The following is a 14,133-nucleotide window of genomic DNA, read 5'->3' on the forward strand; positions in this document are numbered from 1 at the left end:
CAGATTACTCCTTAGCTTTGTTTTAGCAGCAGCAGAATAAACATCAGGCAGATCTGAGTTTCATTGAACTGCTGGATCTCACTGTTTCACTGTCAAGTTGATGTGTTCTTTTTGTTTTATAAAAAGACCGCACAAAATTAGATTCCATATCCATGCACATGCTGTATTTCTAGACTATGAAGGAGACATGAAACAAATGTTAAAAACATTTCCTACTTAGATGGTGTATGTGTCTTCAAAATGAATGTTCCAGATACTGATGTCAGAGGGAAAAGAAAATTAATCATTTCCCTGTAATTCAGTTTCTCTTTGTGCCCCACTTGGAATTTTGGACTGCACAACATGTAGATCGTATAATCAGTGTTTCATTGCACAGGCAACAGCTCTGTCAATGCCTGTGTGGTCTACGCAGTGTGCTGTTGGTATGTGAAGTGCCATGGAAATCAAATGCAGCCTGTGCATATACATGCATCTCTCTCTGTGAAGTGTAAATACAGAGGAAGAATGTTATGCTTTGGTTATCTTTATCTTAGTGAATTTAATCCAGAATCAAAACTTCAGAAACTGTAAACATATCAAAAAGTATCTTAGAATACGAAAGTGTGCTGCTATGTCCCCCACTGTAAATGGTTCTGCTTTCTCTGTGTGTCTGTATTGTCTTCAGCTCTCAGACCAGCTCTCAGTTTCTGGCAAGCAGGGAATATGTATTTCAAATATATTGTTTTGAAATACAAATACCCATAATGTTTAGCCTGTGTTTTGTGAAAGCTGATTTGTACCACAGTGCTATGTCTGGTGGGAGCAGGCAGCCTATGCTTCTGAGTTGAGACCTTGAGATACAACTGTGAGCAGAAATCTTCACCTGACTCTCCACAAGGATAGTGGATTCCTGAGATTTGAGCCTGGGTATTTTAAGTTCTTACTCTATGTAGCTGTATTTGTTAAAAAAAAAAAAAAAATCACAGCCATCTCTTCCATTTTTACTTTCAGTATGACCAAGTGACCTATTCTTTGCAAATTAAAAAAAGTCTTAAAAGAAGTGCGTGGGCCTTCTATAAAACTGCTGTCATACCCTGAATCTAAAGCAAAAGGCATCATTTCTCACCAGAGGCAGGAACACAATAAAAAACTCAGAATAGATTTTTGGCTGCTTTCCTTCCATTTTATGTATTATTCCTTAAGGTCTGTCCCTGAATCTAGGACATTTTTATATACCTGTAGGTAACGTTTAAAATTACTGGCAGTCTTTCAGTTGGGTTTAATGGGATCTGCTGTATTTTATCAGATCTCAATTGTGAGATGGGCTATGCATACAAGGAAATCTTAGGACCTCTGTTTCTTCCTGGATGAGTTGCTTAGCAGATAGTCTGCTGCTGCCAGCAGACTGCTACTTCCCTTCGTATCGTGGAGGGCGGAGGCATCCACCATAGACAGAGATAATTGATCAGACCAAGATTACAGTGTTTGCCACTAAAATTAGCATCTACCTACACTTGTCACACTGTTGTATTTTATAAAAGGCAGCTATTTCCTATATGTATTTTACTTCAGTCTTTTACAGAGATGCTTGCTGTAGCATTTTTTCAGTATTTTCCTTTTGATGAGTTCAGGTGGCTGAAAATGCAATTCCTTGTGAGTCCAGAAAACTCAGATTTTTTTTTTTAAATACTTGTGACAACTTTCCACCGTAAGTAACCTTACTTCCTCCCTTCCTTGGTGAGCTTTGTTTTTCAGGCCACAACAGAGCTGTGCCCATATAAACCATTTGCTGCATCTCAGTAGACCACAGTTGCCTGGAAGAGGACTCTTTGGAGGCAGAGTTAGCTACTTATGTGCATTAATTTGTGGCCATATATATTAAGCGCTTTGGGACAGGGTTTGGCTTCCTGTTGTGTCTTGCACAGCACCAAGCAAAAGAGTTGTGAGCTGTGTGACAGCTGTGGGCGAAAAGTTCACCATCTGATCCCCTGCAAGTGCCAGCTACTTTTGTATCTGTTTTGCTCCCATGGTGATAGCAGCTTTAGAGTCTGCTTCCTCCACACCCCTTAGATCAAAACAAACCTTTTTCTTGAGTTTTAAGGTGTGTTACGAAGCACATGTATTAGATGTAGGCTTTGACTAGAAAGACATGCTGAACACTGGCTAGTTTGAGAAAATTTTTTTGAAGTTTTAGGTGTGAATTGCTCATAATGCTGACAGTCTTTGGTGCTTCTATAATGTCTCCTGTATATTGGGCAGGCAAGCAGTTTAGAGGTGGATTAGGGTACTCCTGTGGTCCAGTTTTGTTTAGCAAAGGGAGGTGGCAAGATCCAGTTGTCACTTAGTGGCATGAGTCATAGGAGCTTCTGCACTTTGTTGCTGTGAAGGAGAGAGATTCTGGAAGGGCACGTACCAGGTTTCCCTGCCTATTATTCCTCCCTTATCATAGCAACGTGGCTCAGGTGGGGTGTGCAGCAGATGGCTGTATGGCTCCTGGATGCTGTGTGGCCTGTGAGAACTGCTCAAGTCCTCACCTCCAGCTGTGCTGACCCCTTGGGCTGTCCCTGTGGTGTCTGAGTGATGGTCAAGGTTTTAGGATGGGTAACAAGAATAAGGTATATAAACAGAAGAATACAATGATATTTTATTGCTGCTAAATTTGAAAAGACCTGACTACTGTTTATCTGCAGTGCAAAATACATCTAAAATTGTTGTTTCACATTTTTCTGATTGGTATTTTGTGTACTAAATACAGATGAGCACGTGCACACACTACAATCTACAAATCTATTAATGATTATCCTCTATTGTTCTCCTCTAAATTTTTTCTTTTGCTGTCGGACAGGTGTGCACATATATTAGCTATGTGCACATGTGCATTTACCTGATTCTGTTGGTAGTATCTTGTTTCTGAAGGTCAGCACATTTACTTATACATTTGATGGTATGACAATGCTGGTGTTTGTTTGAGGGTGGTAATGAACAACCTACATGCTAAGGATTCTTATCCTTTGCTTTCCAAGCAGTGTTGCAATAATTGAAAACACGCTTTAGTAGGCTCTTAGAAGTTGATTACAAAAACTGTTATTTTGCTAGATTTGCTAGATTCTTCTATGCTAATGTCAAGGTTTACGCTGCCAGTTTATAAATGGAGAAAATACCGACCTATAAATACTGTAATATTGAGCAGCAGTTCAGTTGCTTCTGTGTCCTGCGGACAGGCAGCCTCATATGGTGAGATCTGGAATTTAACATGCAGAATATCAGGCCAGACCTCCTCTTTTCATCAGACAGACCCTCATTTTATATAGTAGGGATTAGCACAGTTAAATTGTATTTTGAAATGGTTGTTTCAGCCCCCTATCTGATTAGGGCTGTTTTGCTGATGTAGGGGATTTTACTTTCTCTCCATGCTTTATTCTCACCCATGTGAAAGCATATTTGCTTTACTTTTCGTGTCTGGCTACATAATAGCAGTATAGGGATTGTATTACACTTCCCAATCTGTCGATATGGAGGACTGGGCAAGAGCATGACAAACCAGTATTGCTTCAACTCCCTGTCTCCAAGGTAAGGCTAATCAGCTTTTGTTGAAAACAGCAATTGGGGATTGCTTTATCTCTTACTTGGTTTTTAACTTCTTGGTGCCAGATGCTTCAGTGCATGCAGTGCCAGGAAAAGACGTGCGCTCCCTGGATTAGTAGTGTCACTTTTGCACAAAGACATTTCAATATTGTTTTTCCCCAATCCAGTAAGGAGTCTGATGTGGTAGTTAGGACTCCAGACATCATGCTTTCTGTCTCTATGCTGGAGTTTAACTTATTTTGTGTTTCCAGCATCTTTCACATGTTGTGACAGTTTTTCACACGTCATTATTAAAGAACTTTAACTATCTTTTCTGGTTCAAATCCTGTGCCTTAATAGCTCCTTAGTTTAGCTGCTGTCCTTCTGGATGAAAAGAAACAAAACAGGATTTCATCCAGGCCCTGCCAGTGTTGTTTTATAGATTTTGTGAATATCTAGCCACATATACTTCACAGGTTTTAATATAAGTAAAAATGTGGGGGGAGGGGGCACTTTTCTAAGAGAATTCTACTCTTCTAAGTAAAAACATTCTCTCTACATGTGTGTGCTTTCCTATGAAAGCTGATAGCATTTTACTTTAAACATGGAAAACATAGCCCTTGTGGATCTCCAGACTGCACAGTCTGAACATAGACTGAAGTATTCTTCTAAAAGCCACTGGGGATTTATTACTCCCGATTTACAGCTGGAGAAAATGAGATTGTTTAGTTGGTGGCAGTACTTTCAGTCCAGTTGAGAACAGAGATTGGATTTGAGAAATGGGAGGTTCTGAGCCTTGTGCTCCTTTTCACTAGTGCACGTCCTGCCACAGTTGAAATAGGCAGATTAAACCTCTTAGCTGATTAGAGTTGGTTTAAGGCTTTTTGGTTTGTATTATATATCTGTTCTGTTCAGAGATATGAGTGAGAAATAATCACAAAACATGTAGCTTACATTAAAGAGTTTTGTTGGACTGTGTTTCTGCAACTATAGATAATGCAGTGCAAAATATAAAAGTGGGGTAATACTTGATTTCTGTTCTCAGATGTATAGCAGCCTTCTGTATAACGGTAGGGAGATCACTTCCTTGCTCAGTGCCTGATTTGTTCCATCAGTAAAATGGGAATAATGATAGTACCTATGCTATGTATTTTGAGACCTATTACAGACTTGAAGAAATTGCAGAAGACATGAATGCTGTAGCTATGATGAGGAGGTTGTTAGTACAGAGTTAAAATGGAAATTTGCTGAAAAACCAATAAAGTTAGCAAATGTTGACAAAGATAATTTGCACTTTAAAAAGCTGGTTGTGTTTGCATAAATATGTGTATATGTGCACACATACATGAAATACATGTAACATGAGTATAGAAAAAAATGAGTTGTTTTCCCTATTTCAGGCAGTTTTAAAACTTCAGCACTTTATGTCTCAGCAAACTAATGGTGTTCACTTGCACTCTGATTGAAAGTAAAATAATAGATTCGAGTCTCTGCCTGTTTAAGCCCTCCTTGGAATTTGGAGAACTTGGAAAACTCATTTGTAGCATTTAATATCACTTGAACAGGTTCTCGTGTTGAGTTTTGGTTTCTACAGAAGCAGAGAGGGATCAGGTTGGGCAGATGAGCATCCACCCAGTGTGATACAGAACTTAACTGATGTGCCTATCTTCTGAGTAATTGGCCCTTGATCCTTTTTGCTAGCCAGCATGAGATTCATATATATTAGCTTGGATCACAGGCTTGCACAGAATTTTGTTCTTTCTCTATTCGTTTCATTTGTTATTACTTACTTTTTATGCAGTTACTTAGTATGCACAAATCAACCAGACTTGGACCATGTTGTGGTAGACATTGTAAAATATAGTAAATGACAGCATCTGCCTCTAAGAGTTTTTACCCCAAAAAAACCCCAGGATCCTGCAAACATGCTGCATTTACGTAAATGCTTCTGATACCAGGCAGAAATTTTTAAATGTCCTGTGTTGCTCTGATTGTTGTATAATGTACTACACAAATATATACTTCTACTCAATCAGAAATTTACTATATGATTATATGCATTTAGTTTCCTTTAGAGCAAAACAAAAATATAAGATTAGGGTAAACCAGTTCTCAGCAAAAGCTTGAGAGAGAATGCAGAATGGGAAAAGACCTTTATGCATCCAAAACAATAAGAAGTTTGAAACTCATATGTCTTCAAAGAGAAGGGTTGATTGGAGGGTTGACCACTAGAGTGGTCTTCATCTCTTATTATAAGTTTATAACTTATAAGGCATTAAAAATTCCTGTCAGCAATATTATTTAAAAAAAATCTGAACTGATGTAACTCTTTTTTTTTCATGTAATGCTACTGCTTTAAAATCAATTTTCCTCAAGTTTGCTCCTGATATTAAATAACTACATTTTTTGTTAAGATGTTTGTGATGACAGTCACAAAAGAATCATGGTTGCTGGAATTCGTTATCAAGCACGAAGTAGAGGATACTATAGCTGACAGCTTTGTCTTAAAGCAGGCAAATTACAGATTTCTCTCCTAGGAGACAGGTAAAGACAGAGTACCTGGAGAAACCAAAAAAGGGAGAGAAATTCAGTTAGCCCTGTAACTGTAAGTGTGTTATAACTAGAAAAATATGTCCACAAAACAGGTATTTCCAGTTGTTTCTAAGTCAATTCACTTATGTGCTGATTGCATGCGATTGCAGCTCTCTCCACTTCTTCGTGTGGTGACTCATAGATACGTTCTTGGAATTCTGCTTAAAAAAATTCTGAAGTGTAATGATCCTAAAACAGGAAGGTCGTCTTTTTTTGAGGGAAGATCATTTTATGTTGTTTACTCCAAGTTAATACTTGGTGTTGGTCTAGAAGTAAATTATACTGGGTAAAGGTCAACGTTACACAACTGAATCTCATGTATATACAGAGTTTTGTTCTCATCAGTGCAGTTCATCATAGTGTGATCATTGTGGATATCTAAAGAAAAGGAGAAAAACCACCTAGTACTATAATTCTAGCTGTTGAGTTTTCATATGTGATGCATGAATTTCACATTGTTTATAAATGTGTTGTACTCACGAGCATCACATAGGTTCATTGGTACATCTCCAGACTCATTCTATAGTATGTATGCTGTAGGAAGTATTACAGAAATGGAAGTTTCAATTAATTTAAAGGAGTCTCTTTAGGGGCACAAATGGTTGTGGAAGTTTAGCAGAGACAAGCCCAAGCAGTGTGCGTGTTAGTTTTGGGATGTGATAATTTTTTTTGGTAGAAGATTACTGTGCTACTACTCGTCTAAGTGTGTACATGGTAACTTCAAGGGGAAGAAAAGATGATTTGGAGTAAAGGGGGAAATTGTATAAATTTTGAGGGTTTAAAAACAGCCTAAAACTTAGACACTGTGTTATTATGAATCACTTGAAAAAGAGTTTTTTTTTTTTGCTGACGCATTTTATAGTTTAACACTTAAAGACCTTTGTGCTTTGTGTGCAGGTATATGTCTCGAGTCCATGGTATGCATCCAAAAGAAACCACACGTCAGCTGAGTTTAGCAGTCAAGGATGGTCTTATTGTTGAAACCCTGACGGTGGGGTGTAAAGGGTCAAAAGCTGGTATTGAACAAGAAGGATATTGGTTGCCAGGAGATGAGATTGTGAGTATAAAATCTTTGAGAAAATAAATCACAATTTCTGGTATCTTAGCATGAAACTTGTTTTAATTTCTATTTAAAGTTATTTTTAGATGCTGTGTTGGTGCTTGTGAACAGGGAAGTAATGCACTCTTAAACTTTTTTAACCTTTTCTATTCCATAGAAGCTCTTTCTTCTTGAACTATGAGATTTTTGCTATGAAACACTGGCAAAGTCCTTTGCTCAGTCTTCTCTCACTTTTATGTAGTATTCTCTTCTACAGATGTATAGGAAGACAGCAAATATTATTGGTATTACTTGAAATCCTCAGATGTCCTCAAATCCCAAAGATGGTATCTTTTAAAAAAAAGAAGGCAAGAATTTTTGATTAATCTTGCTTTAATCTGAATCTGAGGAAGGAAGAACTCCTCCCTTTCAAAAGTGCAACAAGAAGTTGTACATTTATATACAAACACACATGAAAAGAAGTGTTTTACAGATATTTGTGAACACCAGGGCATTCAGTTAGGAAGGATTTTCTTAGCAAATTAGTTACAGTCATCCAGACATTGTTCCACTGGATGTGTAAAATAAATGTTTAAATCGAATTAAACAAGTTGACAGTGATATGAAGGGAAGAAAAGTGTGTTTTCTCTATTCCTCCATAACTGAGATGGAATGCACTCACAAAGTTAACTGAGAATAGTCCCATAGACCAGGACAAAGTTTGTGCAATCACTTTGCCTTGTTCAGAAGCCCAGTCTCTGTATTTACAAAACTATGTTTCTGTAATTAAAAAAAAGAGTTTGGCAAAGCTTTAAAATACTTGAACTAGGAACTGTTTCTTTGGAATGTAAATTGCATTAAATACTGGTAAAATGGACAGCATTGTCTCAGACATAGATAGTAATTTAAATTTTGAATAAAACCAGAAAAACTCTACAGGAGAATAAATTTTAAAAACCACTGAAATACTCATTGCATTATTGCAGCCATCAATAAGATCCTGAAAGTGAAACAACAGATTATTTTTTGTTTTAAAGTGAGAGAAATAGAAAGCGGAAACAAGCAGTATCCATAATAGAAAACATTATGGTTAAAATTATCCCAGTTATACTAATTTAAAGTATTGAAATATGTATTTAATGTACATTATGTCACTGTTAAGATTCTCATTCTGATTTCATTAGAAATCCTCAAGGGAGCCTTTAAAGGTTATATAGTTTGTTTTTACTAGAAGTAAACATTTCAAAATTCCAGCTTAGCTCTTTTAGGTATTTCTTATGTCAGTTTTATCTGTTTAGAGGTGATGTTAACTGTGCAGACTCAACATGACATAAAGTCTGAGATCTGTAGTTATCTCAAGTATGCAGTATGTTTGTTTCCTCTATTGCTAAGAGGAAGAAAAAAAAGAAAAGAGTCAAAATGCCTCACAATAGCCATTTCTTAAACGGTCATTCAAAAAATGTTCCTGCTACTTATTAGCAACATTTGTCTAACAAAGCTTTTAAGATAACCAGCATGTAAATTCCCAGTGAGTCATTAGAATTACGTAATTATTTTATCTTGGAATGAAAAGAGTTGTCTTTGACTTGACTGAAGATGCTGCTTAAGTTGCATTATGAATAGCCCTTTGGTTAGAAGTATTGACTGTATTTTCAGCGTGACTGCTAATCACTGATGCATTGTGCTGTGTCCATATGTCTGGACTGTATTTTCAGCATGACTGCTAATCACTGATGCATTGTGGTGTGTCCATATGTCTGATGGCCATCTCAGTTGTTCAGAACACCAGTGCGCACTTGTCTTAACAGTTTTATGCAAAAATAGGAATCAGCTTCTGATCCAGGCCATGTTTCAACAGTACCCAACTTCCAACTTCTTGATCCTAATACTGAATCAAAACGCTGCAGACGCATGAAGCAAAACACAATGACTTGGTATAAAGTCATTCTCTTTGTTCTTTTATTCAAAAAGTTTTAATGAGTAACAAAGTGTCATTGTCATCACTTGACATCAGATCAAGTATTTTCCATTCTCCAACAATTGGTGCAAACCCATGAAGTTTGGTATGTTCTCTATATTGGTCACGCTGGATAGTTTTACAGATGCTTTGTCTGCACTTGATCAAGACGAAGTTTGTAGTTCTTTGTAATTCGGTACTGCTCAGATCTGTTACTAATGACTGTTGAACCATGAGCTCAAGTTACATTTCAGTGAGGACAAACACACAGGAGTCTTTTCGGAGATCCACTTGTAGGAGATAGAACTCTATGAAATAGGGCTATTAATGTTGGAACAGGGATTTTTGGCTCATCAAATTTTAGCACTGACAGACAGGTCCTTGACCCAATTGTCAGCCTTGGTTTGACTGGTACTACACGAACTTGGAAAGCTCATGATGTGAAAAAGAAAGACTTGCGAACTGATCCACCACCTATTGGCATCAGTACAAAAATGCCCTTGGATTTTAGCTTGTGTTCTGGCACCACAGTGGAAGCCAGTAAAGACCAGCTGTGTCAAGGAGTTAGCAAAGGGACACATTCCTGTTGTCGTGTGTGTCCCTCCCCATTTTTTATTTGAGTATTTGCTTGATGTTTCTTTCCATTTTTGAAGTTTTAGGTCTAAATCTTAGCATTTTAAATCCATATTCAAGTAAATAAATGACTGGCCTGGGCTGCAGAACTGCTGAGCACCTGTATCTGTTACTTACATAGGTGCCTGACTAGAGACTGCCACAAGGCCTGAAAGTACTAGTTTTAATGATGACCATGGACTGATGGCTAAATGGTAACAGTAATTAAAAGCATACAGATTATGAAAACACAGCTCTATTTGGAAAAGATTCATTAGATAATCTGTGGTGCTTGCTTATGTGTTTCCAAACATTTGCCCTACCCAATAGGTTGACATAATGATAGATCTGTGCAGTAAGAACATGATCTCTGATAGGGTTACTGTTAGCCTTCAGAGGAATGTGGTAAAAAAATTACGCTACTTTGCTATCATTGTTCTATCAGTATGTTGAAGCTGTGGTAAAAAAATGAAGCAAAATCTCGTATATTTAGAGAAATCATACAAAAGAACAAGCTGAAGTGCAAAGACAAAACATTTTGAGGGCATCAGGAGGAGGCCCTTCCAAAAGGGGCAACTCATTTGAAAATGAATATTCAGAAAAACTGGAAAAAAGAATGATCAGATTTAAAAGGTATAAAATTGTTCTCTTTTTCTCTCAGATATATGTGGGATAAATATTTTTATATAAGTTACTAAATTTAAAATATGGAGTCAGTTGCCAAACATACTATATTCCAACTGATATTTAAGGGTTGGTACCTATGCAAGAACTTTGCTGCAAGTATTATACCTCTGGGGCTTGTGCAGGTACTCATTTTCTTTGCTCATTTGCCATCTATACAGATGTTTTGCAGATTTTCAAAATGTGTTCTCATCTTACAGGCTTTCTCATCTTGCAGATGATTAATGCATTTGACACAAAATAAATGAGAGAAGAAATTATTTTCCATTGTTATCCAGGATTTTAGTTAGGAATTTTGCATTTTCGCTGTTTGTCGATGCCATTATTATGCAATTCAACAAAACCTCTGCAGCTTCTTACCTTACAAGGGAAATGTCAGTCCTGAAATCTGGTAATGGTACTTTTTCTTTCAAAAAGCTTTATTTCTATTTCTCACAGAACTTGTGGAATTTGGAAGTGTTATTTATTACCAACATAAAAGAAATTATCTCCTTGCTCTTTGGATTTAGAAAAAATTGGCAAATCAGTGTTGTTAACTATGTTTTCAGTGTAGTCAATAAAATAGAAGGGAAATGTAGTTTTTGAAGAAAAGAATCATGAATCTCCTTACCTATTCATTTCTATTTTCAGTTATGCCATGATTTTTATATATGTATTTTGTCTGTGTAAAATAGTGGTCAGTCTAATCCCAATGAAAGAGATCAAATTAAAGCACCAATGTCATGTAGCTTTATGGGGGGTTAGATACAGTTTTTAGAGTTAGTTTGTTTTACTCATTTACATATTTTGTGATTTTTCTACAGACAGGGTGCATGGAGCTATTTTGAGCATTTAATGTGCTAATTCTTCTCCTCATGATTAAAGTCATAAAACTGCACTGACCCAGAGAGAGGCATTATGAATGTATAATGTCAATTTACATGTGTTCATAAAGCCAAAAAATATTGTGCTCTTCTAAAATGAATATGTGTTTGTAATATGGGTTCATTGTTTGCATCTGAATGCAATGTATCTGCTAGCACCGCTGTGGTTTGAAGTTGGTTCATAGTGGCCAAATTCTCTAATGAGATATGAAGAGTGAGACTTCACACTTAATTAAGGCACTTTGAGCTATTTCTTCACTGACAAAACACATACAAGGTGATTATGTTTTCAAGAAGTGACTCTTTTACAGAGTTTTATTTTCTGATCATGTAATTGATTGCTTATGGAAAGAGCCAGCAACTCTTCTGGCTAGTTAAGTCTGACTTAGGGGTTTAGTTACAGTCAGTTTCCTGTGCATTTGGTCCTCTCCGTATCTAAATTATTGCCTCTCCAATTCTTCCCTCTAAAGATTTTTTTAGTTTAGTGGAAAGCATGCTATTTGAAGGGGCAGTTTGCTTGCTTACCTGTTTTTAGATAAGATTAGTAGTAGAATGTGCTTTTCCCTAACACACCCACGTATTCATAACTTGCTAACTCATTACTGGGGATTTTCCGATATTTTATATCTAGAAAGTACTGGTGCTTGCTCAGAGTGACTCCAGATACTTTCAAGTCTCAAGGCTGCCTAAATAATCCATCTCTTCACTCTGTCTGCTTTCCCATTATTTTAACCTTTGTCGTAACCCACTGCCAGCACTGTGAGTTTTGAAGGTGATTTTGTTAACCCTAGTGACCTTAGGCACACACCCAGTGATTATTGTGATTTGATGTATTGCAGGTTCAATTTTGCTAGGGTCGATCTATAAGAAAGGAGTATTTGGCTGTTATGTTTGTGTTAATCTAAATTGTTTTAAATTGAGCAAAGGCTGGGTTTCTTACTTGCCATGCTTAATTGCTTTTGTAATTATATTGATTTTTCCATGCTAGGTCAGTATTGGTAGCCAGAAGCCGTATTTTGAACTGGCTATGTCATCTTGAGTCTCCATAAATATGAAGATAATTGTAAAAAGCTTAAGAACGGTCACTGTGAGGGTTTGAATCTTTTCTGTACATAAAATACATTTTAAATAAAAAAAAAACAAACCCAAGCCTCAAAACAAAAACAACCTACATAGCTACCAGTTATTGCCAGCAAGCAAGGGGCTTCTAACTAACTAGGTTGAGGAATTGTTTTAATGTGCATCCCATTCATTTCAATTAGGAGCAGAAGGATAATATGAAACAGCAGTAGTGACAGCCAATGCCTTCATCATGAAAGCTCTTACAACTAGAGAGCACAAAGAGGAAGAACATGTCACACCAAATGAAGAAAAACTTCCTTCAGTGTTTAAAAAATTCTCAATTTGTCTTATAGATCCGTATTGCCTTTAATCTGAAGTACTGTGTGAATTCATTGATCCAAAGCCAAACATAGCCCAAACCATGATAGTTACTATTTCTCACATATTGTAACAAATTGAGGATTTTCCAGGCTGGAATGTTCCAGGTAGATTCCTAATTATTGTGAAAGTACCAGTGTTCTTTACATTTGGTGATTCAAAGAGTTAATGAATGATCCTGTGGGAGAGAAAAGTTCAGACTGTCTTCCATCTCTTATTCCACACCTCAGGGAGAGTATGAGGAGGCTTTGAGAGTCAGGCCACATAACAGTGTGGTCACATGAGAACACTCAAGGGAAATGAGCTTCTGGAACTCTTTGAATCTTTCTTTGTTGTCCATCTTTCCATCCTCTAAGGTCCCATCATTCAGAGCTTATTTTGCCAAGAAATTGCCACCATATCAATCCACTGTGTGCTAAAAGCAATGTTTTTTCTTACAAATTGTTATCACAAAGTGCACTAGTGTAAAATTCTGCTTATTAATGAACCAAAAATTAGTGTCCACTGGTGTAATATCCTGCTGTGGATTTGTGAAAGTTAAGAAAAGCAAATATTTTCAAATCACCAAAGAAGCATAGACTATTTTGTCCTTGAGAAGTGAATTAGAATTCTGAACTCCCATCTCATGGACGAGAAATTCTTGCTGTTTTAAAGCCAAGACCCTCCTTTGTCTTTGCATTAAGGCTATTAGCATGCAGCTCATGAGAATGGCCTCACTGCCATTCCAGTGGCTCTTCCTGTCTCAAGATGGGTTAAGAATCATGAACAATTCTCCACATTCCTTTTCCGATCTTGTTTTTCTCTTCCCATCTGTTCAGGAGTATTTCTTCCCTCCCCTCTGCTCGTCCTTATTTTTCATCCCCTAAAAAAGGAGCCACACTATTTGAAGGCTCTTCATATTACCGAAGATGACACTAGTAGAGTCCACCTTATTGCATACCTAAGAGATGATACTTCTTTTAAACTGGTAAAACAACCTCATCAGCACCTTCACTTGCCTCTCCCAGCTTTGCCAACTTGACTTTTAAAAACTCTATCAATGCAATGCTGTATTCTTCTTTGGGGTTTTCACTCACTGTTCTGGAGTTGAGATACTGATGACGTTGTTCATGTATTTCACGTAATGTTTTTTTCTGACTGAAAGGGTGTTTTGGAGAATGATAATTTACTTACGGGATTGAAGTAAACTAGTCAAACTAGTCTGTATAAAGCTTCCATCATGGGACTCAAATTATGCTAACGGACTAGATGACATAGATCAGTCCATCTTGAGTTTGTTCTGAAATATGCATCTTGGTTTTTTCTACCTCTTTTGTGCCAACCCTGACCTAGTAGTGTTGTTTTTATTAACTTTGTGGGTTCAAAATGTTCTGCATCTCTGGCAACTGTTTTGAATCTTTTAT

The 14,133-nt window shown here is 37.0% G+C and overlaps 1 protein-coding gene across 8 annotated transcripts in view; it reads left to right on the forward strand.

Annotated features, from left to right (window-relative positions):
* The window catches only part of ZMYND11 (zinc finger MYND-type containing 11), a 116,216-nt gene that overhangs the window by 63,983 nt on the left and 38,100 nt on the right, over positions 1-14,133 (forward strand). For all 8 annotated transcript variants that reach the window (XM_075492409.1, XM_075492407.1, XM_075492408.1 and 5 more), the window contains one exon: positions 7,033-7,192. In XM_075492409.1, coding sequence (XP_075348524.1) covers positions 7,033-7,192 — 160 coding nt within the window. The remainder of the gene's footprint in view (positions 1-7,032; positions 7,193-14,133) is intronic.

This window comes from Mycteria americana, chromosome 2 (assembly GCF_035582795.1).
Source record: "Mycteria americana isolate JAX WOST 10 ecotype Jacksonville Zoo and Gardens chromosome 2, USCA_MyAme_1.0, whole genome shotgun sequence".
NCBI classification, from domain to species: domain Eukaryota; kingdom Metazoa; phylum Chordata; class Aves; order Ciconiiformes; family Ciconiidae; genus Mycteria; species Mycteria americana.